Here is a 23684-nt window from a genome sequence, read left to right as displayed (position 1 = left end):
TCTGGGAAATCCTACAATAAAATATTTCACTACTTACCACGCCCCTTGTATCTCCATTTCTTCTTTTTTTTTCTTTTATCCGCGTTTATACTTTCTTCAGGAATCTCTGCCAATTATTAAAACACAATACAGACTTATCATTTAAAGAAAACATTGCAAACACATAAAAGGAGAGGATGAAAGACATCTTTAGTTTTTCATAACACTGATTGTGAAAGGATTAATTGAAATTACACTCCTAAAAAAATAAAAAATCAGTCCAAGGCATACATTTTCACATAGTAATAACCTCTGGTAAATGGGAAGGGTGTTAATATTTAGACAAGTGAAAGGAACTAAAGTGTTCAGATTCCTTGAAGATTTTGACACAATCAATCTAAATAAGTAGTTGAGGCTTAACAGTAAAAAAAAAAGTATTCTGGGTAGAGAAACTAACTAAGGTGGGGATCAAGTAAGAAGTCAAACAGCACATTCTTCTTTCAAAATATAATGACTGGAAAATACTCTCTGGGAAATCCTACTATAAAATATTTCACTACTTACCACACTCCTTTTCTTTTCTTTCAACCAGGAACGTAGTATCATCAGGAATCTCTGTCAATTATTAAAACACAACACAGACTTAACAATTAAAGAATTGTTTCTTCATTGCATACATATAAAAGGAGAGGATGAAGGACATCTTTAGTTTTTCATAACACAGAATGTGAAAGGATGAATTGAAATTACACTCCTAAAAAAATAAAAAATCAGTCCATGGCACTGTTGAAAATATATCAGTAATATATGCATGAGAAGTCCCAAGTAGAAACAAATTCAGACAAATGTAGAAGAAATGAGTAAGATCTGAAACGTATTCAGTATAAATTCTGTAAAGCAACAGATGGTTTCACCGAACAGAAGTTTGTGTGGTGATCAAATTCTAACCTTGCTCTGCTGCTTCCCAGGACATAAAAGATCATGGGGTAAACACGGCACCACATACTGTACTTCATTCTAGCACTCAGCAATTCACCTTGGCACAGACAGATGTGCTTCCCACCAAGTGCTGGTGAGACCTTACCTTCATCACGTTAATCTTCACCAAACTACAACCCAAGTCCCTTTCATGCTTCTTCAACAGCATTTTCTACATTTTCAACATCAACCCTCCAATAAAAACAAGCAACTCTGCCATTGTATCATCTGTGCTTTCCTTTCAGTTCTCATGATGTCGACAAACCTTCCAGAAACATTAAACACCGGAAGAATTTCTGTCTCTCATTTTGCTTTCCCTTCTCTCTCTTCCAAATCTCACTTGCTCTGCACTGTTCTGAAAGAGACGCTCGCAACCTGTACACTGAGAAAGCCAAAGCTTTCCTGTTCAAGGCACAAAGGGAGCATTATGAAAACAATGAAACCTCTTCCTCTTATTTCTTTAATCAGGTCCGGGGAGCACAGAAGAAGAGGGTCATCCACAGACTGAGACAGGGAGATGGAGAGAAAGTGCTGGACGAGGGTGACAAAGTAGAAGTGGTAACTGCTTTCTACAGTGAGCTCTTTTCAGAAAAGCAGACAGAGGTGGAGGCAGGCGATGCTTTTCTGAAGGGGCTAAAGGCAAGAATACCGAAGCAGGTTTGGGAGGACTTGGAGAGTCCGATTACAGTGCAGGAGCTGAGAGCGGCGCTTTGGTCCATGGAGAATGGCAAGGTGCCGGGGCCGAATGGACTCCCCAAGGAATTCTCCACTTGCTTGTGGGACACCCTGGTGGCAGATCTGGTGGATCTCGGAGACACCATGACACCATGAGGGAAGGCGTTATTTCCCTGCTCTTCAGGGGAGGGGACGCAGAAGACCTCAAGAACTGGAAGCCGATCACGATGCTCTGCTTGGATATCAAGATCCTGTCCAAGCTACTGGCCAGCAGACAGAGAACCGCCCTGCCCCACATCATCAGCAGTGACCATACGTGTGGCAAGGAGGAGCAATCCATCAGCTGGAACCTCCAGTTCACCAGAGACGCCATTGCCTGGACTGAAGACCGGAACATGCCCATGATGATGGTGAGTCTGGACCAGGAGAAAGACTTCGACAGAGTAAACCACACCTATCTGTTCAGAGTGCGGGATAAAGATACTGTACTCTGATGTGGGCAGCAGGGTCAACGTAAATGGACACCTGGGGGATTTCATTCTTCACAGGGCCATTATCGGAGGCGATGGGACAGGACCCCAACATCAATAGCCTGGCGATACCGAGGGGTGCTGGGGAAAACCTGAAGATCTCCCAGTACGCAGATGACAGGACGCTGTTCCTGAGTTCAGACAGGGGGTTGAAGAAAGCCCTGCAGGTCATGGAGCAATACCCCAGGGCCTCGGGGTCGAAGCTCAACCGCCGAAAGAGCAAACTGAAGTTCTTCTGACCCTGGAAGGAAAGGACGATGGCACCGAAAGGTCTCAAGCTCTGCCCCTCAAGATATTAAGAGTTTCTTTCCAGAGCTAGGACAACAAGACTATCAGCTGGACCAAGAGGATCGCCAGGGTGAACATGAAGCTGGGTCTGTGGAAAACACAGTTGCTGTCCCTCAGGGGAAAGTGATGGTGTTGAAAGCAGACATCAAGCAGGCTTTGGTTTACCTGGCGGTGGTGTACCCGCTGCTGGCCAGACTCAGACGGGTGCTACGAGTACATCACAAGGAACCGGATGTGCCAGCCAGTCGAGGAAGGGGGAAGAGACATGTTGTATTTCCCTCTGAAACTGACTGCATCTTGTTCTGCAACCTCAGTCAGGCACTGCGTGAACCCATCAGCCACAAGTACCAGTACTTTGTCAGGCTGTGGTTCTCCAACCCGATGAGGCACCTGGTCCAGTGGAGAAACACCAGGCCCAAAGCAGAGAGGTGACTGGAGTTCTATACTGTCAAGGTACGAGGCCATGAGATAGCCAGAGCTCTGCACCAACCACAGATCCCTGTACAAGGAGGTGAGGGGACAGCTGGTCGCCAGCGAAAGGCTGTGGGTTCCCAGACAGGTCTGGGAAAGGGCGAAGCCGAAGGAATTGGACAGCAAGCTGAAGGACCTCAACTGGATGGCCGTGCACCAGAGGCTCGCAACCAGAGAGGTTCTTTAGGGAACCCGCATTGTCCGCAGGACACGCGTTTCGTCGAGGAGACTCAGGACTACCTATTCTGGATACTGAAAAAAACTTTTCACCTCCTGGGAGCGGGAGCGGTGCTCAGTTACCAGTGCATCCTGCTGGGGCTGCCACCAACTGGATTGGACAAAGGGACACAGTACTTGCTTTGGCTGGTGTCACTGATAAAACAAGGACTGTGAAACAGGAGGAACACTCATCCAACACAATGCAGTGGGGAACGAGGGAGCTGGAGGAGAGGATCCTGGCAGACCTCAGAGGGAAGATGAAGCACAACATCACCAAATGGGGGTTCTCCCTGGCGAGAGAGCGCTGGAAAGGACAGTACAGTACAGGGACTAATGGACAAAAGCAAATGGTAAATTTAAAAAACAGGACAACTTACTGTTTCTACTGCTAAAACCTCCCTATGAAAATGAGAAGAAAGAATATTTGTTAATTAGATATTTATAATAATTTCTTAGCATTTGCCTGAGAATCAGCCTTGCACTTTCTGAACAGACACTAAAAGTCCTGTAGCTAATCAAAGCACATTACATTTCCTCTCTGTGGTCATATTACACCTTTCTGGTAAATCTTGTTAATGACCATTAAACTACAGAAACCAAACCTGTTGCACTATTCCTTCTGAGATCTCTATTAACTAGAAGAGTGATTGTCTTACAGTTGTATTATTCACATGCTCTTAGTGAGAGTTTCATCAGTCTTTACTGACAGTGTCAACAACAGGGGAAACAACACACTGTGTGAATCAGGTGATTGTCAGAACAAATCCAGAGGCTTAATAATTTACAAAAATCAGTCTGAAAGAACTATGTACACATTTAAAACAACTTCAATTTTTTCTAGCCTGCTTTGTTGATATTCTTGATTTTAATGCATTACTAGAGCTATTATTTTACTGACGTAAACTCACCATTGTTCAGACGAACCTTGTCTCCTGGAAGTGAATCAGGAAAATCGTGAAATAAAAAAAACAATCCTTTGTGAAGACAATTTTCCTGCAAAAAGTACTTTTTACAAACCACATAGAGCTATCCATAATGATATAATGTTGGCAATATTGTAATGAAACGTCCGACACACAGGTTGTATGAGCCAGGAGCAGCGCGGTGATGGCTCCACCCTCTACTCCCCTGCGGGGTTCTTGGCCACTCAGGCTAAGAAAGGTCAGCTGGCAACACCCCTGTTGAGCGACACCGGAGACCCGGGTTCAAGCCCATGCGGTGAGTGCACAAGCCCAAGAACCTGAATTTGCTACATTGGTGTCAGGAAGGGATGGAGTGGAGGCCCTAGCCGAGACAGAGAGTCCTGGCACAGATGGAGAGGCAAGCAGGAGCAACCCACCCTGCGTGTGCAGCCTGGAGGGCCAGTTTTGAGTCGGCAGGACGCCTGACTCTTCAGGCGGGGACAGTGTAGCACCTCGCGGGGTGCTTTAGCCATGCGCACGCAAGGCAGGCTGGGAACGGTCTACCGGACTGTATATAGTGGGACGGAGGCTGGGAGAGAGTCTCTTCCCTGGCGTGTCGTGTGTTGGTGCGGGTGCAGCGCTGTAATCTCTATCCCTATGTGTACCTTTCCCTTGTCTTGTTTCATAAATGTGTTGGTTAACCCCTTCTCCTGAGTCGCAATCCTGCTCTTTTCCGTACCGAACCCCGCGGTTGTTACAATATATTAATAATCTATCCATTCTCGCAAACTAATAGCAACGCTAAATTACTATTCCATTTAAAAATGTAGTGTGGGGTCACAAATCTTTCAAGATCGTGATCTATGTGCTAGAAAATACATTTCTACAAATTTTTATTTGTAACATTATCAGTTTGTTAATTTCTGTTTAAAAAGAGGGTGATATTTTTATGAATTAAGCTGAAATCACACACTGGCTGTACATCTGGTTTATGACCGGTGGTACTCCAGAGATCTACTAACTCTCGTTTTCCCAATGCTTGATTAAAGCCACTGTGATAGGAAAAAAACTTCATGTCGTTTGACTCTGTTATTGACACGGTCTTCAAGTTTCAAGCACAGCATCGCATTTCACACCAAGACAGACCGTCAACATAAGGGCAGCCCTTCCGATTCTACGCCCCTACTTCGCACTGATGAAAAGAAAACTCCCAACTACAGGACCTGTTGCTCACTGACAGTCCGGAATCTAGCGATAAAGAAAAGAGTGTTAAAACTGTTCTGTGAAAGTCAACCAGCTTTGATCCCACAGCTCCGAGAACAGAAAGTAGGACAAGCGGGGTTTTGATGTTCTCTCTTTCATACACTATATTGTGAGAGGCATTGCAAACTGTACACTTCCACAAATCCCTGTCATTGACCCTAATCTGCTTTACTCTGTCAAGCTACTTTTTTTTCTCTCTTTTTGACACAGGTTCCCCGGTGCCTTGCGCTCATATACAATAGAGTGTTCAAAGACTTGTTAGGGCTGTGGAATTAGTCTGATCTCAGCGATCCCTCAATCTGGTTACTTTCACTTTCATGACACGAAAATGAAAGTGTTTCTTATGTCTCCATTTTGACAAAGGCAAAAACATTTTGAACTTTGCCTTGGTTTTGTAACACCAGTGAGTAAAGATAAAGTAAAGATCTCTGCTCTGTGGAAGTCACGTACATCATATCTGTTATACATATTATATCTCATGTATGTGATTCATGCCCCGGACCCTGAATGCCTATCGCCTCCCTTTTCATTTGCCAAACATTTAACAAAAACGCCTTTCAAATCAATAGGTAACCAATTTCTCAACATCTTCGCAGAACGTTCGCATATAGAAACAACTAAAACCATTATTTGCTGATGCACTGCACATCTGTTGAGAAAACAATCTGCAGCCGAAAACCAGTCACGCTCTTAAATCACATTGAGTCACTCATAGTTACAGCGCGCACGGTGTTTTGTGTAGCAGTTGTGTTTTACGACAAGTCTCATAGTAGACTTTCTGCGGACTAAGAGAACATATATCGATAGAAGAATCGCGATATACAAAATGTGACGTTGTGAGATACCTGTTTCTGTTCCTGGAGGTCTGTAGCCAGGCTTAATGGATCAGTCTGGAAGATACAGCTGTTCCAGTTAGTTACTACTGTATATTACAGTTCGACAACAGCACAGCTGTAGCTCAGTCAACACACGAAAATAAAACGTACAGTAGGAACAAAACTAACTTCAGGTCTCCTTTCACATACTCACGTCAAGTCTTGCAGTGTGGAGCTGGCTTTCTGTTCCCGAAATCTCCTCCTTTATATCCTGTATAACCTTTGTTCCTAAACAGCTATGGGGGTTGTTAAGGTGCAGAATGAAATACCTACAGTGATAAGATAACATTTGTATTGTCCCCTGAGGGATATTTATTATGGACACCCAGCACTCCTGTACATTAATATACAATAGAATGCAAAAAAAAGAGAAAAGAAAAACATTGCACATTATACTATTACAAGAAAAATATTGCACATCATTCTATTGCAGATGTACAGTATAACACATAACAACATGTAACATTTATAACACATCACAAAAACATATTGCACTCAAGTGGGTTGTAAAGGTCAAAATTGTGTTTATCCTTGACATTTGCATTGACAGCTTTAATGGATAGTGACTGACATAAACGTTTGCCAGAAAGAAGAAGTTGATATTCAGAGTTGAGGATCTGATATGATTTTTCCTGCCTGTTTGATGAAGGATTTTTCAAAGATTGTCTGCAGGCAGGGGTGCTGATTCACTCCCATGACCTTCAAAGCTGTCTGGAAGAGGCGGGTAATTTGCGATTTAAAATGAACTGATAGATTACCAAACCACTGTAATACCATATCGGATAATACTCTCGATTACAGTATGGTAAAAGAGTAGCATTACTTCCTGTCAAACCCCAAACACTCTTAGTCTTCGCAGGAAATATAAGCGCTGCTGAACTCAGGAGCAAACACTCTCAACATGAGTAGACCAGCACAGGTTATGGTCTATGTGTCCACCTAAGTACTTATATGAATCAACCTGAGTGATAAGTTTGTTGTGGATTACTACATGCGAGTGATCACCAACTGCTCTGGGATCGAAAACTATTTATTTTGCTTTATTAGCATTTAAAATTAGGCTATTGTTGTCACACCATTGCACAAATCTTTGGATTTCTGACATGTATACAGATGAACTGTACCTCTATGCATTAAGCCACTCGGACTCGTGACTCGGAAAGAGTTTTGTTGACTCTGACATACTGTGTGCGATTTGTTAAAAATGAATGGTACCATCTTATAATGTTATGGTTAACAGACATTTGTTTCAACTTGGTTATCAATAGATGGGGCTGCAGTGTATTAAATGCAGAGCTGAAGTCCACAAACAGCAGCCGCGCACAGGCATTGGGGTCCTCTAGGTGTTTTAGAACAAGATGCATTATGCTGTTGATTGCATCATCGGTGCCCCTCCGGTGTTTATATGCAAACTGATATGAATCCAGTACAGTGTTCACTTCTGAGCACAGCACGGATACACTACCATAATCCTCTGAAAGCATTTCATCACAACAGATGTCAGTGCTACCGGCCTGTAGTCATTATCCAAGGAACAGGGCTTTTTGGGTATTGGCACAATGATTGAACAGAGTGAGAGTCAAATGACTTCTGAAAGATAGGACACCATGCTGGTGTTAATTCCTCTGTGCAGTTTTTTAAAAGAGAGGCAGTGATGCCATTGGGGCCTGTTGTCTTTTTTGCAGATACAGTATGTGCCTGAAAGATTGTGTGGTCATCTGCGGACTTATTACAATCCTACCAGCTCTACTGTTGGCTGTAATAGTATCTCACACAGCTGTACCAGCACTACTGTCGGCTGTAATAGTATCTCATACAGCTGTACCAGCACTACTGTCGGCTGTAATAGTATCTCATACAGCTGTACCAGCACTACTGTCGGCTGTAATAGTATCTCATGAGGAAGTATCTCATATACTGTCACATGCACCAGAGAAGTCCTGTGTCCCAAACCTCAAATAGAAGTCTTTCAGCTTGTTTGCTTTAGCCAGCTCATCCATTGTATGGAAGCTCTTTATGACTGTTTGTGACTGTTTTCACTGTTTGCCACAACCTCCTGGAGTTCATTGTTTCAAAGTCACTCTCCATTGTCTCCTTGTGTTGATTCCTTGCATTCCTGAGTTTTAGTTTAAGCTCTTTCTGCAGTAATTTCAGTTGCACTTGATCTTGTTTTTTAAAAGCGAGTCTTTTGCTGTTGATGCAGTCTTTCACATCCTTAGTTATATATCTATTATTATTTGGGTACACTGTAATGTTTTTCTTGGGTATGACACTGTCCACACAGAACTTAATGTAGTCTGTAACAGTCTCTGTTGCCTCACTAACCTCCATGCTATGAAATATCTCCCAGTCTGTGCAAAGAAAACACCCTTTCAGCATCTCAATACTATCATCAATCCATACATTTACAGTCTTAATAACATGTTTGCGGCTCTTCAGAGCTGTCCAGCAAGTGGGGATGAGGTGAACAGTATTGTGATCAGAGTTAGACAGAGGTGGTTTGGCTTTGGCGGAATAGGCTTGTTTTATATTATCGTAGCATTTGTCTAGAACTCTGTTCCCTCTCGTCCCACATTTGACATACTGTTCAAACCCAGGCAATGCCATCTCCAGTTTACAGTGGTTAAAGTCACCCAAAATAAACACGGGAGCTTCTGAAGTCTGCTGGAGTTGCTCGTGTACACAATCGACTACCTGAGAAGCAGCAGCCGCTGCATTTCCACTGGGAGGAACGAAAACAGCGCATATAAAAATGTTACCGAATTCTCTCGGCCTCTCGAAAGGCCTGAAACTCAGGCACAGGCACAAAAGCTCAACATTTTTATTGCAGATAATTTTCCTCACAGAGTATTGTCTGCACCACTTACCGTTCACAAAGACACAAATACCACCACCTCTGCTTTTCCCATATGTTTCAATTCTATCTGAGTCGGGAAAGTCTTGTTGAAGCCAGGTCTCAATAAAGATCATCATACAAGACTCACGGTACTCGAAGCACGCTGTGGTGTTGATCCGAAGCTCATCCATCTTGTTCCTTAGGGAACGCGTGTTTCTCAGGATCATGGAGGGAAACGGTGGTCTGCTCCACCTTCTCCCGAGCCGCTGCCGAACGCCTCCTCTCTTGCCTCTTCTCCGCGGTCGGCGGTTTCCCCTTGCACGAATGTCCTCGGGCTAGCCGCTTCGCCGGACGGCTGTAATGATAAAAGCGCATCCCGTGTATAAGAAAGCAGTGCGCGACTGTTCCTTATGTGATCCGGCGTGAGTAGGCATGTAGTTAGAAAAGAACAAGTAATAGGTTTATTCCATGCTGAAAAAAAGAGAAAAGAAAACACAGGTGCTCACACCTGAAGAAGGCTCCACGGCCAAAACGTTGTGCTTGCTTTCCTCTTTTTTTCAGCATGGAATAAACCTATTACTTGTTCCTTTGCAGCCAACACATGCTGACGCAGCTACCCACCTGAACTACATGCAGTTAGAAAGTTGGACAGGATCAGTGTCGCAAATAGTATTGTAACGCCCTCGCCTGGTGGTGAGGAGGATCGCCAGCCGTCACCGCGGTGCAGCGGCCGCTCACGCAGGGTTCCGCAGCAGTTAGCCGAGTACGAGTACAGCCTGAGGGGGGTGTTCGATGTCGGCGAGACGCCAGACGCTTCAGGTGGGGGCAGTGTAACGCCCTCGCCTGGTGGTGAGGAGGAAGCGCCCCTAGGCGCTCGTAGTACTGCTGGGCATGCTGGGAGTGGTAGCCGGGGAAAGTCTGAGGGTCAGCACGATGACCAGCGGCTGACTCTACCTGTGTAAATAATGTCCTAGTAGTTTGAGTGCCCTGTGTAGTCTTGTAAAAGTATAGTGTTTTGTTAGGTAATTACCACCCTAACGATGTGTACGTGTTCCGTCAGTCTCCTCGTGTGTATATCCTGTGTTTGGTTTTGTGTGGTTGTTAATGAATAAATATAATGCTTGTTTGTTAATCACGTCTCCACTCGTCCTTTGTTCTGAAAAGAACCTGTAAACGCTACATTGGTGTCAGAAGCGGGCAGAATGGACAACTCATGGCAGACACTACTTGATTCTATTAAGCGCCAGCTGACGCTGAAAGAAACAGAACCCATCGGCAGTGCACATAGGGAGCCTGAGCAACTCCTGGGTGCGACAGGTGGCCACAGCCCTTACCAGGGCTATTCAATAGTGGTCCCGCCGGTAGATTTGGGGCGACTGGCCGCTACTCCAGGTCAGCGGGCACCCCAGATAGAGGATACTCTCCCTGCCGGAGCCGATCAGCGATTCCCACACCCATCGGCGCGGGTGCAACCAGGTCGCTACAATGGGGAAGCGCCTTGGGAAACCTATGAGGCGCAGTTCCAGCTCGCGGCCCGGACGAATGGCTGGAGCCGGGCGGAGATGGCCGGCCACCTGGCGGCGGCGCTGGAAGGAGCGGCCAGCCAAGGTGCTCCTGGACGTCCCGGAGCAGGACAGAGGCGAATACACGGCGCTTTGGTGTGGAGGAGGCGTCGGACTTGATGCCGGAGAGGCTGGCCCTGCGGCGGCGCCGACCAGGAGAGCGACTGGGCCCGGTTGCTGCTGATGTTGCGTTCCTCGCCCGCCGGGGATACCCAACTTTCCCCCAGAGGCGCAGCGGGAGATGGCTCTCCAGGCCTTTCTCAAGGCCCTCTCACCCGAGGAACTGCGGCGCCACGTGCAGCTGGCCGCGCCAGCATCGCTGGAGCAGGCCCTGGCCCTTGCTACACGGGCTGAGGCCGTGTTCGGGGTGGCTGGAAGCGCCAGCAGACGCAGTGCGCCCTGCCGGCTGACCGAGACGGCGACGGAGGAATCCAGCGAGGGGGAAGAGGAGCCAGCCCGTACAGCGACCCCCATGGAACAGCCCCGCACGCTGATTTGCAACCGCTGCAGGAAGAGGGGACACCGAGCTTGGTTCTGCCGGGCACCCGAACCTCGCACTCCTCGATCGGCGTCGGGAAACGGGAACGGGGCGACTCAGCGTGGGGAAGGCTGCCCCTCGAACACCTCGACCCCCGCTCCGGAGAGCGCTGTTAAGACTGGCGCCCCTCACGCCACCGTGGGGCGAGTCGGCTGTAGCCGGGGCCTGTACCTCCACTGCAAAATCGAGGACCAACCCTGCCTGGCCCTACTCGACACCGGTTCATCGGTAACCCTGCTCCAGCCGGGCGTCCTCCCCGACACCGAGGGCACCAACCCCCCAGGATGGGAGGCCTCCAGCCTGCGGCTAAGGACCATGACGGGACAGCTCGCTGCAGTCCGGGGGAAACAGGTGCTTGCCTTCCCTCTGGGTGCAGCGACGGTGCGCCACCCCTGCTACCTCGCACCCATCCAGGAGGACTGCATTCTGGGGCTGGACGTACTGTGTGGGGGCCAGTTTGGACTTGAGCCGGCAGGAGTTGGTGTGGCAGGGGGAGCGACTTCACCTGGTGGAGGGCAGGCCCGGCGAAGGCAGAGGGACGCGGGCTTGCCAGAGCTGGGAGAAAAAGAGGCATTGGCGGCGGCGGCGGCAGTCGCCGGGGCAGACCAGGCTTGTGAGCCGGGGAGCGAGCGTGCCGGATCCTGCCCCCGAGTCAGCCGGGGGACAAGACAAGGCGGCGGCGGCGGGGGCCGAGCGTTGCGTGGAAGCAAGGCGCGCCGTTGAGGATCTCTACCAGCAGAGCTGCGAGGGCCTCGATCAGGACCAGCGCCAGCGGCTCCAGGAGCTACTCGCCCAGAACGAGGATCTCTTTGCGGCGAGAGATGAGGACTGCACCCACACTGCCCTGGTCCAACATGAGATCAACACCGGCGACGCTCGGCCCATCCGCATCCCACCGGGACGCATGATTCACGCCAAGCGGACCGCCGCCGAGGAAAAGATCCAGGAGATGGCCGCAGCGGGGGTGATTGAGCCCTCCGCGAGCCCGTGGTCGGCGCCAGCCGTACTGGTTAAAAAAAAAGACGGCTCGTGGAGGTTCTGCGTCAACTACCGCAAGCTGAACGAGGTCACCCGGAAAGATTCCTACCCCCTGCCGAGGATAGATGACGCCCTGGACTACATCACCGGGTCGACCTGGTTCAGCTCCCTGGACCTCCGCTGTGGCTACTGGCAGGTACCGCTTGCTCCCGATGCTCGCCCGAAGACGGCCTTTTCTATCGGCCAGGGCCTCTGGCAGTTTACTGTCATGCCTTTTGGCCTGTGCAATGCCCCGGCGACGTTCGAGAGGCTGATGGAGAGGGTGCTGGCATCTGTCCCGCGGAACCAGTGTGTGCTGTATCTGGACGATCTGCTGGTTCATGCCCGGGATTTCAACCAGGCCTTGACGAACCTCCAGGCGGTGCTGGCCTGCATCCGCCGTGCTGGCCTGAGGCTCAACCCCCGCAAGTGCGAGCTCCTGCGGCGGGAGGTCGCACTGTCGCGGAGCTCCGCAGCTTTCTGGGGTTGGCCTCGTACTACCGGAGGTTTGTCCGGGACTTTGCCAGCATCGCTGCCCAGCTGCACCGCCTCACCGACAAGGGCCGCAGTTTTGACTGGGACTCGGGCTGTGAGACTGCCTTCGGCCGGTTGCGTGAAGCTCTGGTGGGGGCCCCCGTGCTGGCCTACCCCGACCCGCGGTTGCCGTATGTTCTCGATACCGACGCGAGTAACTCGGGGGTGGGTGCGGTGTTGGCGCAGGAGGGGCCGGATGGGGAGCGCGTAGTGGCCTACTATAGTCGGGCTTTGACTAGGGCTGAACGGAACTACTGCCTGACCCGTCGCGAGCTGCTGGCGGTGATGGCGGCGGTCCACCACTTCAGGCCATACCTGTTCGGGACCCGGTTCCGGCTGAGGACCGACCATGCGTCCCTCACCTGGCTGCTCCACTTTAAGGAGCCAGAGGGGCAGATGGCGCGATGGATAGAGATCCTGCAGGAGTACGACTTCACTTTAATGCACCTTGCGGGGTCTCGCCATCTCAATGCCGACGCTCTCTCGCAGCGCCCCTGCGAGGCCGTGGACTGCCACCACTGCGCCCGGCGGGAGCAGAGTGAGGAGGCTGTCCGCATCGTGGCGGGGGTGAGCACCGCGGCCACGGCCCGGGAGGGGCCGCTGGGGGTGGGCCTGCCAGACCTGGCGCAGCGTCAGGCAGCTGATCCTGACGTGGGGCTGGTGCTCCGCTGGAGGGCAGCAGGAGTGCGGCCTACGCGAGAGGAGATCGCCCCGCACCCAAAGTTCGTCAAGGCCCTCTGCGCCCTGTGGGAGGCCTTGGAGGTAAAGGATGGGGTGCTGTGCCGGGGGTGGCGGGTACCCTCCAGTGGCGAGGTACGGTGGCAGCTGGTGGTGCCTCGGTCGCTCCGCGGGGCGGTGCTCCGAGCAGTGCATGGCCAGCCGGGCATGGGGCACTTCGGCGGTAAAAAAACCCTGCAGCGTCTCCGAGGCCATTTTTATTGGGGTCTTTGCCACCGGGACGTGGAGCGGTACTGCCGAACGTGTGCGGTGTGCGTGGCGCAGAAGGGTCCCCCCGAGCACTCCCGGGCCCCCCTCCAACAACACCAGGTGGGGGCTCCGATGGAGCGGGTGGGGGAGGACGTTTTGGGCCCGTTTCCGCGCACCGAGGCCGGGAAACCGCTACGTCTTGGTGGCCATGGATTATTTTACGAAGTGGCCGGAGGCCTACGCCCTCCCGGACCAGAGTGCCCCCATGGTGGCCGATGCACTGCTGGAGGGGATGTTTGCCAGGCTGGGGGTGCCGGAGGAGTTGCACAGTGACCAGGGGCGTAACTTCGAGTCCCAGGTCTTCGCCAGACTGTGCCAGCGCCTGGGGATCACTAAGACACGGACCACACCGCTGCATCCCCAGAGCGACGGGTTGGTGGAGCGGTTTAATCGGACGCTCACCACCCAGCTGGCCACCCTGGTGTCCCGGCACCAACGGGACTGGGACCGCCACCTCCCCCTTGCGCTCTGGGCGTATAGGACCGCGGTCCAGGAATCCACCTGGTGCACCCCGGCCTCGCTCATGCTGGGCCGGGAAATGCGAACCCCGGTGGACCTGGTCTTCGGACTACGAGTGGGACCTGCGGCAGCGGATGCAGCGGGTGCACAGCTTTGCACCTGACACTGGCGTGGTCCGGCAGAAGCGGCACTAGGACCTGCGCTGCAGGGGGCCTGCCTTCCAGCCCAGGGACTTGGTTTGGGTGTACAACCCGCGCCGCCGCAAAGGCCTCAGCCCTAAGCTGGCGCCGTCGTGGGAGGGGCCCGATGAGGTACTCGGGGTGGTGGGCGAGGTCTGCTACCGTGTCCGGTTGCGAACACGGGGGAGAGTGGTGGTCCTGCACCGAGACCGCCTGGCCCCCTATCGGGCCCGGGAGGAGGAGCCGTGTGGGGAGGCTCTAGAGGAGCAGCCGGGGCCGGAGCCGATAGTGGGGCGTCCGTGGATCGCCAGCCGTCACCGCGGCGCAGCGGCCGCTCACGCAGGGTTCCGCAGCAGTTAGCCGAGTACGAGTACAGCCTGAGGGGGGGTGTTCGACGTCGGCGAGACGCCAGACGCTTCAGGTGGGGGCAGTGTAACGCCCTCGCCTGGTGGTGAGGAGGAAGCGCCCCTAAGCGCTCGTAGTACTGCTGGGCATGCTGGGAGTGGTAGCCGGGGAGAGTCTGAGGGTCAGCACGATGACCAGCGGCTGACCCTACCTGTGTAAATAATGTCCTAGTAGTTCGAGTGCCCTGTGTAGTCTTTAGGAGGATGAATAATTTGATATGATCGGGCTAATTATTTTTGATAATACAAATTAATTTAGAAATTTAGAAAATATATCTTTTTGTCCCTTTAGAGAGTACAGGCATGTCGTTTCCAACGACCAGGCTCACTGCAAACTCCATTCCCGTAGGCAGTAACCAGGAGGGCTCTCCAGCTCTCCTACTTCACTTTTAATACCTGGACAATTGAAGAAGAAACTCGTTCAAGTACAACAGTCTGTAATATGTTAGTGATTGGTCATGGAAGATTAAAACCCTGACTAATTAATCTATTTCAAGTAATTTTATGTTGAAATTTACAGGAATAATGTGTGTCCCAGTATTTAAGATTACATGAAATAACTGGTTTTTTTTCACATTGTCAAAATTGTGCCACTGCTAGAGTCAGGTGGTGACAAAGGGCAGCACAGCCCGAACTTGTAATCTGAGATATGAGGATTATTCGGAATTTAGTCAAGACCTTTATATGAATATGAGGTGTCTAATGATCGAATTATGATTTTCGGTGTGAACTACAACCTTAAATATTTTGCAGTTTGACAATTCTATTTTGTGAAACGCCTTTGCAGGAAAAAAGAACTGATGGGACAAATGTAGGTGCTCTGGTCTGAGGTTCTGACATCTTTGAGCAGCAGGGACACGTTGCCTCTCTCCAGCTCCTGATGGAACAGCTGCACTCTGCCCTGGTAGCCTGGGCCTTCTGTCTCCCTCCTGTCTGTGTACTGATGGACCAGCTCACCAGAGCTCCCTTTGTACCACCTCACCTCCAGAGACACGGCACTGGCCCAAAGACACAGACAATCTCACATTGTTTCTTTCGTCTAAAGCCAGACTGATTTCTGTTGCGCTAAACTGACAATACATGCTGAATTATAAGGTGTAAATGTGGGGATTGGTGTCTGAAAGCAATGTGTGGGCTTTCATAAGCGGCTTGTCCATGAGTGATCAGTATTAGAGAGCAATTATCTGGGGGAAGTGGAAACAGAGTAATTCTTTAGATTTTTAATTATCTTGAATATGCAGTTATCTCAGAGCAGTTACAGACGTGCACAGGAAGGATAGTGCAAAATAGTCTCAACAACATGTGAAGCTAAGCATGAATGATAGTTTATACACAGTGAGAAGCAATACTGTATACTGTAGTAATCACAACCAATGACATCATACAGGGTCACATTCTAGATGTGCTTGGCTAGGGATCAGACAGGTGTCCTACAGGAACATACTGCTGCAGAAGAACTGTAAAAAGGAGTTCATCCCTGGCACTGGATGCTCAGTAGGTGTTGAGGTGTCACTCCACAGCAGGGCTGGTACTGTGATCATTAGAGTTACCGAGAATGGGTAGCTGTCAGAGAATTGTCAAAGACATACCTGAAAAGAGCAAACTTTCAGGTTTTTTTTCTAGCTGCTTATTTTCAAGCACTGCAGGACCAAAACAACATGTGTTAATAGTCTATTTTCAATTAATTCATACAAATAACATGGTGTCACCTTTAATTCTCTATTAGCAACCAATTGTACTAATGAAATTGACATTTCTTTTTTTTTGCCATATGTTCATATGACATATGTTCTGTTGTAACTTCACCTTCATTTTTTATTGACTGAATTCCTCCTATAGTTTATCATTACTATCTGGTCAGCAGCCATATCACCCTGCAACTCACAGCTGGCACCCTACTGAAGCTCAGCAGGTGTGAGTCTGACCAGTACCTGGATGGGAAAAACTAAGGTTGCTACTGGAATTGGTGTTAGTGAGACCAGTAGGGGGTGCTCAATCTGCTGTCTCTGTGGGTTCTAAAATCAATTTTCATCAGGAGGATAAAAACATGATTATTTTTATCATTGCAATTAGGTTGTTATCGAGTGCCCTTGTTTTTTCTTCATTTCACACATCTACAATTCCTTCCTGCAAAGATTTCAGTGCAGTAATTTGTAAGTTAGGATTTGCAATAGTCTTTCAGTAACACAAATCCTGTTTACTGTTATTTATGTTTCTATTTAAAATACAATGTTCACAATACATCTCTGTAAAACATGATTTTCTTGTTATTTATGATGTGTTTTTCAAAGCTGGTTAATAAAAGATTTCTAGTAATGTCATTAATTTATTTAATTGTTCTAATTAGTAAAATGAGGTTGGAGTGGGATAATAGTATAATAGCTAAAAGGCTAGGGCCAGCACAGCTCCCGGATGCATTGTGAAATAAAACCTGATCAAGTCTGCACTTGGTCTCAGAACATCTAACCTCTCTGGTCTCATAGCCTGGGTCTCTGTTCCTCACTGTTACGACCCCAACTGTCTGAGGTAAAGGGGTGTAACATTTAGGATAGGCTTTGGATGCAGGTAGGTTTCTGGTTACAAGGAAGCGTGACAACAAGTGTTGGTGCAAAAGTGATGATTTTAAGGTGAATAAGTGATGGGTACACAATAGGACACAAGAACACACAGGGAGAGGGAACTAGAGTGGTGCCAAAGAAAAGAAAACAACAAACAAAATGGAGCTGGCTAGGATAGTGAGGGAAAGCTGACCTGACTACAAAAGAAAACCCGAAACAGACGGTCTTCTGCGTCTTCAACACCCTAGCTAACCTCCACTGACTACCCGTACTAAACTAGCGCCGTTTGTCTTGTATGGTTTTGGGTAGTCAGTGGAGGTTAGCTAGGGTGTTGAAGATGCCAAAGACTGTGTGTCTAGTCAAACTAGTGAATAATCAAGGTCAGGAAGTGTGGAACATAGCAACAAAACAACATGGACCACACACTGGGACGTTACACTCACCTAAACCATTTCTGCTGTGCATCACCACCTGTGGCCTTTGGACGTATAGTTGTCTGCTGTAATATTTAGGCTGTGGAGCTTTCTTCAGGTGTGAGAGGACCTTTACTAATACACCTTTACTTGTTCCTTTGCAGCCTACGCATGCTGACGCAGTCACCTACTTGAACTGCTGAAACATTTGTCTCATAAGATACATTTGTGTCCTCTTCTGACAGGGTGGCCAGTATAGGAGTAGCCTTATATCTCTTCATGATTTACTTTACAGTGGAAAGTGATAGCTGTCTGTTGATTCTTTTATAGCCATTCCCCAAATGATGGAGGTCAGAGATGGTCTCAGTCTTCTGAGAGCTGTCTGACCTCGACCATGATGAAGCCGCTACTACTGAATGTCTGCTCTGTGTTTCCTCCTTTTACACCCCAGGACCAGGGGAATCTTATATTCCTCAGGACGTCTACTGCACATCTATAGAGTAGAATGTTATTCAAGATTTGTTTCTGTTGAACTTTAAATGAATAATTTGAGGTGTGATTAAAGAGCATTGTGTTTTGTGAGGAAGTCATTTATGACACATACGACTTTTCTCTTTGAAATCGTGTTATAACTTTATCCAATATAGAAGTATTTTAAACACATATTGCAATCTGGATGACAATAACTCATTCTATTACAGTATATCTATCTGTTTCAGCAGGAGTGTGCATAATTCTGGGGGGCACTGTATGTCAGTATTCCTAGGGAAGATGGTATATTCATGATCCCTGCAGTAGATTCATTTCCTTTAAAACTGTATAATACAAAGGGGATCCTTATCATTATTGCCAGGAGAGAAGAACAGGTGAACACTACACTCTATTTTTGCTTCAAAAAGGACTTTCTCCTCCACATAGTCTATGCAGATCCCCAGTTTTGTGGGAATCTTTGTGTCCAGTGGGGTCTCAGGGTCAGCCAAGGCCATCAGCTTCCCATCCAACATTCCAGCTTCCAACACTGGTGGTGGTGGAGGGGAGTCCCCATTACCTATAGAGCGCTTTGAGTGGAGTGTCCAGAAAAGCGCTATATAAGTGTAAGCAATTATTATTATTATTCTCTGGTCTCTCTTCCTCTCCCTCACCAGGCTGTGCTGCAGATCTCCACCTGTTGTCTTTGGATTTACAGTTTCTCCTCTAACACTTGTTTCAGAAGATACAAATGTGTCCTCTTCTGGCAGGAGACCGCTGTGGAAGCAGGCCCAAATTCTGGAGGTCAGAGACCACTTGGTGTCTGTCTGGCCTCCACCATGGTGACGAAACCATTGATTCCGAATGTCTTCTCTGTGTTTCCTCCTTTTACACCCTAAGGACAGAGGAAACTATATATTTCTCAGGACTTTCACTGCCCAGCCATAGAGCAGAAAACTACTGGAGATTTGTCTCTGCTGAACTTTAAAAGAATGATTAGGGGTGTGAATACATTTGAGCCCTGTGTTTTCTGGAATTCATCTGTGACAAATATAACTTTGTGCACACTGTGCAATGCTATAATGATTATCGAATAAAATATAGAAATATTTCACACACATAATCCAATTGGGATGGCAATAACTCATTCTGTTTCCATTCCTTCCTATTTTGTTAGCAGTATGCATAATTTTGTAGGGCACCGGATTTCAATATTCTTAGGGAAGATGTTGTATCCATTGTCCCTGCAGTAGGTTCATTCCCCTAAAGGTTCTGTAATACGAAGGGGATCTGTATCATTATTGCCAGGAGAGAAGAATGGTTGAATGTTCCTGTCTATTTTGTCCTCAAAAGTGTAGATGTGGGAGCCGTCCACAGCATTGTAGAAGGAGACCTTCATTTTGTTCTTTAGATCTCAGGATTCATTTTGATGTCTTCTGCAGTACAGTTTGTAATGCAAAGGGGTTCATTATCATTGTTGCCAGGGGAGAAGAATGGTCGAACGTCCCCATCTATTTTGTTTTCAAATGTGTAGAGGAGGGAACGTTGTTGAACATTGTAGAAGGAGACTGTCTTCTCCTCATAGTCCACGTGGATCCCCACTCTTTTGGGAATCTTTGTCTTTGTGTTCAGTGAGGTCTCTGGGTCAGTCAGGGCCGTCAGCTTCCCATCCCAAAGACTCAGGACCCAAAACCCAGCTCCAGGGCTCAGACTCAGTTGCCCCTTCCTGGACACTGAGCCTCGGGCCACTCCCAGCTCCCAGGACTTCTTGTTTCCAACCTCCACCTCCCAGTAACACCCACACCTCCTCCCTGCTGGTAACCTGTTGCCCAGCAAACAGGGGTGTTCATCAAACCGCTCACGATTGTCAGGGAGATTCTGGCGCTGCTCTGTCCACCTCACTGATCTGCCATCTTCTGACACCATCAGGTAGGGGTTCATTGTGTCCTCATCTAGGGTCACTTCAACTGTGGGAAAAGAAGCACAGAGAGAGAATGTAGAACCACGGATAAAGATTTCACCTGATAACACTTTCTGGTTTTAGAAACAAAACAACAGTCATATTTAATGATCTGTGTATGTGATTTACATTATGAAAAAAAATCTGATAATTACGTAAAAACTGTACTGTACAAGTTCTTTTATACTTGATACAGTACATTGACTGATGGTGAAAACAGAATTCAGACTGACATAGTCTAATGAAATACAATAAACCCAATTTTCTATTATTATTAACCACATTATTAACACACCACTAATGCTTCCTGTAGTGTAAACATGAACTTTTTAGTTTCTTTTTTAATACTCTGCAAGCTTCCACTTTTCATTACACACAATATAAAAGAATCTCCACAAGAAACTGTTTGAATACTATTAATTACAAAATAAGTGATGAGACAGTTTGCAAAATGTGATGATATAGATTGAATAAAAAAAGACTAAAATGGATTATCTTCCCTCACTGTGTCTGTATCATTCTAGTTTCTTGTCTAGATTTGCCAGGGTTTTCAGGATGAATTCTGAACTGATCACACTGCTTTCACCAGCATGCTGTGGAGAGCCTGTACAGCATAGTGATCCACACCCTAACTTATCTTGCCTTAGGCTTGGGAACAGGTAGTACAATCAGGATTCACAATGTAGCCTTAAAACTGGACAATACAAACTATTGTCTTTCACTTTGACCTACATTTAATCATTTTCAAGTGTACTAGAAAATCTTATAATCTTAAATAAATTTAGCTTTTTGTTATACCAGATGCTTTGTTTGTGTTCCACAAACATCTAAACATTGTAAGTTCTTCCACATTGGTTAATAAATACCTCTTCTATCAATATTAACAATATTATCTAGATTGTTGTTTAATGAATAAAATTCAGTATCAATTCAGAAATATGAAAATAATTATGATATTTTAAACATTATAATTAAAACAAACAACTCTGGTGATAACAACAAAAAGAATTACCTCCCATGGCCCGTCTCACTGCAATATTAAAAAAGAGATAAAAGCACTGTTAATGCACACAATACATGAACACATATGACTGGTTCTTCCTACTTATTATTATGAAGAAGAAATAAAAACCTACAGTATCTTTTAAGATATTTAGAATTCCCAGAATGAGAAACTTGTTATACTGTCTCTAGAGAGATAAAAGAAAGCTGAAGTCCTGTAGTAATTCAGAACAGAGATATTTTTGTGAAAGAAATCAGTCTTGATTCCATGAAGATTTGAACAAAATCGATCCAAACACACAGTTGACACTCTGTAGTGAAAGAAACACAGAGAGACTCAAGCAGAAACTAGGGACATGTGCACGCATGAGAGCAAATAATTGGCTTTGATAGTATAAACTGAGAAGAATAAATTCTGCAAACATCTCCATACTTACAGAGCTTATGATACTTCTTTCCCAAATCTTCTTTGATCTCTGCAAATAGACATTTACAGGTTATAACAGGATGGTTTACTGGCCTTAAATAACTAAAGAGAGTAGAGCACCCACATTTAGTTATTGTTTAAAGATACCCTCATATTCAGATACATTGTATCAAAAAGAAACAGGTGCTGGACCTCTGTGTGTCAAAAGAAAAAACTAAAGGATTTAAACCACTTTTTCAGACTTCTTAATATACTGTATGCAGTTGTATGCAAATGTTTGGGCACCACTGGTCAAGTTTCATGTTTCACAGAATCTCTTAAGTGAAAAGATAACACAACCTCTTTCCTGGTCAAACTCAAACATGACACATTTCTCCACATTTTAATGCACATTTAGATCATTTTATAGCCCTTCTTTGCTTTGAAAGAGTCAATTATCTTTATTTTCAAGTCCTCAGTTAGCTGCTCAAAGGAGCCCATGTTGTTGAGAGTAGACACAACATCCCGAGAGGTTACAAGGGTCAAAGTATTTATTGAACTGAAACTGTCATTACCTGGTATAATTTAAGGCCTAATGAGTCAATCAAGTTTTATTCCTTAAAAAAGAACTAATGAATCAATTGAAAGGGTGCCTAATCTTTGCACCTGCCACGTTCACTGTTTTATTTTTTTCAATCTGTTAAATTCAGCATATAAATAGTAATTGTGCATTAAAATGTGCAGAAAGATGACATGTTTAAGTAAGAGGTAGGGTTGACTTCTTTTCACTTAGAGATTCAGTGAAACATTCACTCAGACCAGGGATACCCAAACGTTCACATACAACTGTACTTTCTCTACAAGTGTATATGTCTGTGTGTCTAACTTGTTATTTAGATCCGCAGAGGCTATTCAGGGATAACAAGATGGCAGCAGAAAGCCCACTGTCAAGACAATTGTCCTCGTCTGTGAACAAGATCATCTGAACTGGAGAAACAGAGAGTGGCGGAGTGTTGGATACTGTTTTGTCCCTGGGGAGGCCTCAGAGAGGACAACTTATGGAGATACTGATCAATATCCTGAGTGATGCTGTATTCAAGTCAATCCATGCGGAGATAAAACTGCCAAGAGAAAAAATCTCCTTTAACACAAGAACATACTTGGTGTATTATGGGGACATTTCCTGTTAAGTAAAAATTCCTTAACCCAGAAATAATGCAAATCAATGCAGAAGTGTTGTCATCTCCTGACCTCCTTTTTCTCTTGAATCAAATAATACATCTATGGGCCAAATATGCAAATCGATAGGAGACAACAGTAACTGGACAAAACTGATACATAACATCAGCGCTGTAACACTTACAAATGCAGAGTGTTAATCTGTCCTGCTATACAGTTGACTGTATTTACAGTTTGAATGCTTGGAGAGTCAGTACAAGTAGGGATCGTGTTGTTAAGTGAGTTCTGTTTGAAAGTCCCTTGAGTGACATCACAGTAAAGGCTTGACTGTACCTCACTGTTCCTGTAGAGATTCATGACAGAACACAACACCCTCCTCAGTGAGATTGAGGAGGGTAAATCAACAGCAGCTGCATTTTTTGAGAGTATAAAAAAAGACTCCACTAAAAAAACAGAACAGGTGTATTGTGTGTTCTTATGACTGTAAAACCACATTCTTAGATATTTTCATACTTTTGACAAAAAAACAGAGCAGTACTTACTTTTCTCATCACGCAACTCTTTATTCTGTTTCTCAAGCTCTGCTATTCTCTCTACAAATACAGATATCAGGAGTTAACAACAGAACACAACACCCACCTTAAATGAGAGGGCAGGAGTGTACATCAAGGGCAGCCATATTTAGCAGTAAAAAAGACTTGATTAAAAAACAGAGTGTAATACCTGTTCTACCTGTGTTCTTATGACTGTAAAACCACACTGTTAAATGATTCCACATTTTAAATGCAAAAAACAAAGCAGTACTTCCTGTTCTTATCACACAGCTCTTTCTTCTGTTGTTCAAGCTCTGCTATTCTCCTCACTGCAAATATAGACAACAGGAGTTAACAACAGAACACAACACCCACCTTAAATGAGAGGGCAGGAGTGTACATCAAGGGCAGCTGTATTTAGCAGTAAAAAAGACTTGACCAATAAAACAGAACAAGTGTAAAACCTGTT

The 23684-nt window shown here is 46.6% G+C and overlaps 1 protein-coding gene and 1 long non-coding RNA gene across 15 annotated transcripts in view; both read right to left on the bottom strand.

Annotated features, from left to right (window-relative positions):
* The window catches only part of LOC148660032 (E3 ubiquitin-protein ligase TRIM21-like), a 143953-nt gene that overhangs the window by 94336 nt on the left and 25933 nt on the right, over positions 1 to 23684 (bottom strand). For 6 of the 14 annotated variants that reach the window (XM_088637644.1, XM_088637646.1, XM_088637647.1 and 3 more), the window contains 3 exons: positions 23487 to 23544; positions 23225 to 23271; positions 38 to 106 (listed from right to left, as the gene is read on the bottom strand). The exons of 1 other annotated variant lie outside the window; for it this stretch is intronic. In XM_088637644.1, the coding sequence (XP_088493770.1) occupies positions 38 to 106; positions 23225 to 23271; positions 23487 to 23544 (174 nt within the window). Of the gene's footprint in view, positions 1 to 33; positions 107 to 3517; positions 3540 to 4048; positions 4073 to 6150; positions 9714 to 19393; positions 20103 to 21107; positions 21126 to 21534; positions 21574 to 23224; positions 23276 to 23486; positions 23545 to 23684 lie in introns of those variants that run through there. 7 more of the 14 variants (XM_088637668.1, XM_088637680.1, XM_088637665.1 and 4 more) reach the window with 6 other exon arrangements.
* On the bottom strand, positions 15902 to 19386 carry LOC148660033 (uncharacterized). The gene is made up of 2 exons (XR_015939771.1): positions 17698 to 19386; positions 15902 to 16285 (listed from the first exon to the last, which is right to left on the bottom strand). It is a non-coding gene; the product is annotated as an uncharacterized LOC148660033 (long non-coding RNA).

The sequence above is a fragment of the Lepisosteus platostomus genome, chromosome 6 (genome assembly GCF_059453375.1).
Source record: "Lepisosteus platostomus isolate fLepPlt1 chromosome 6, fLepPlt1.hap1, whole genome shotgun sequence".
Classification (NCBI taxonomy): Eukaryota; Metazoa; Chordata; class Actinopteri; order Semionotiformes; family Lepisosteidae; genus Lepisosteus; species Lepisosteus platostomus.
This window is presented reverse-complemented; position numbering and strand designations above follow the sequence as displayed.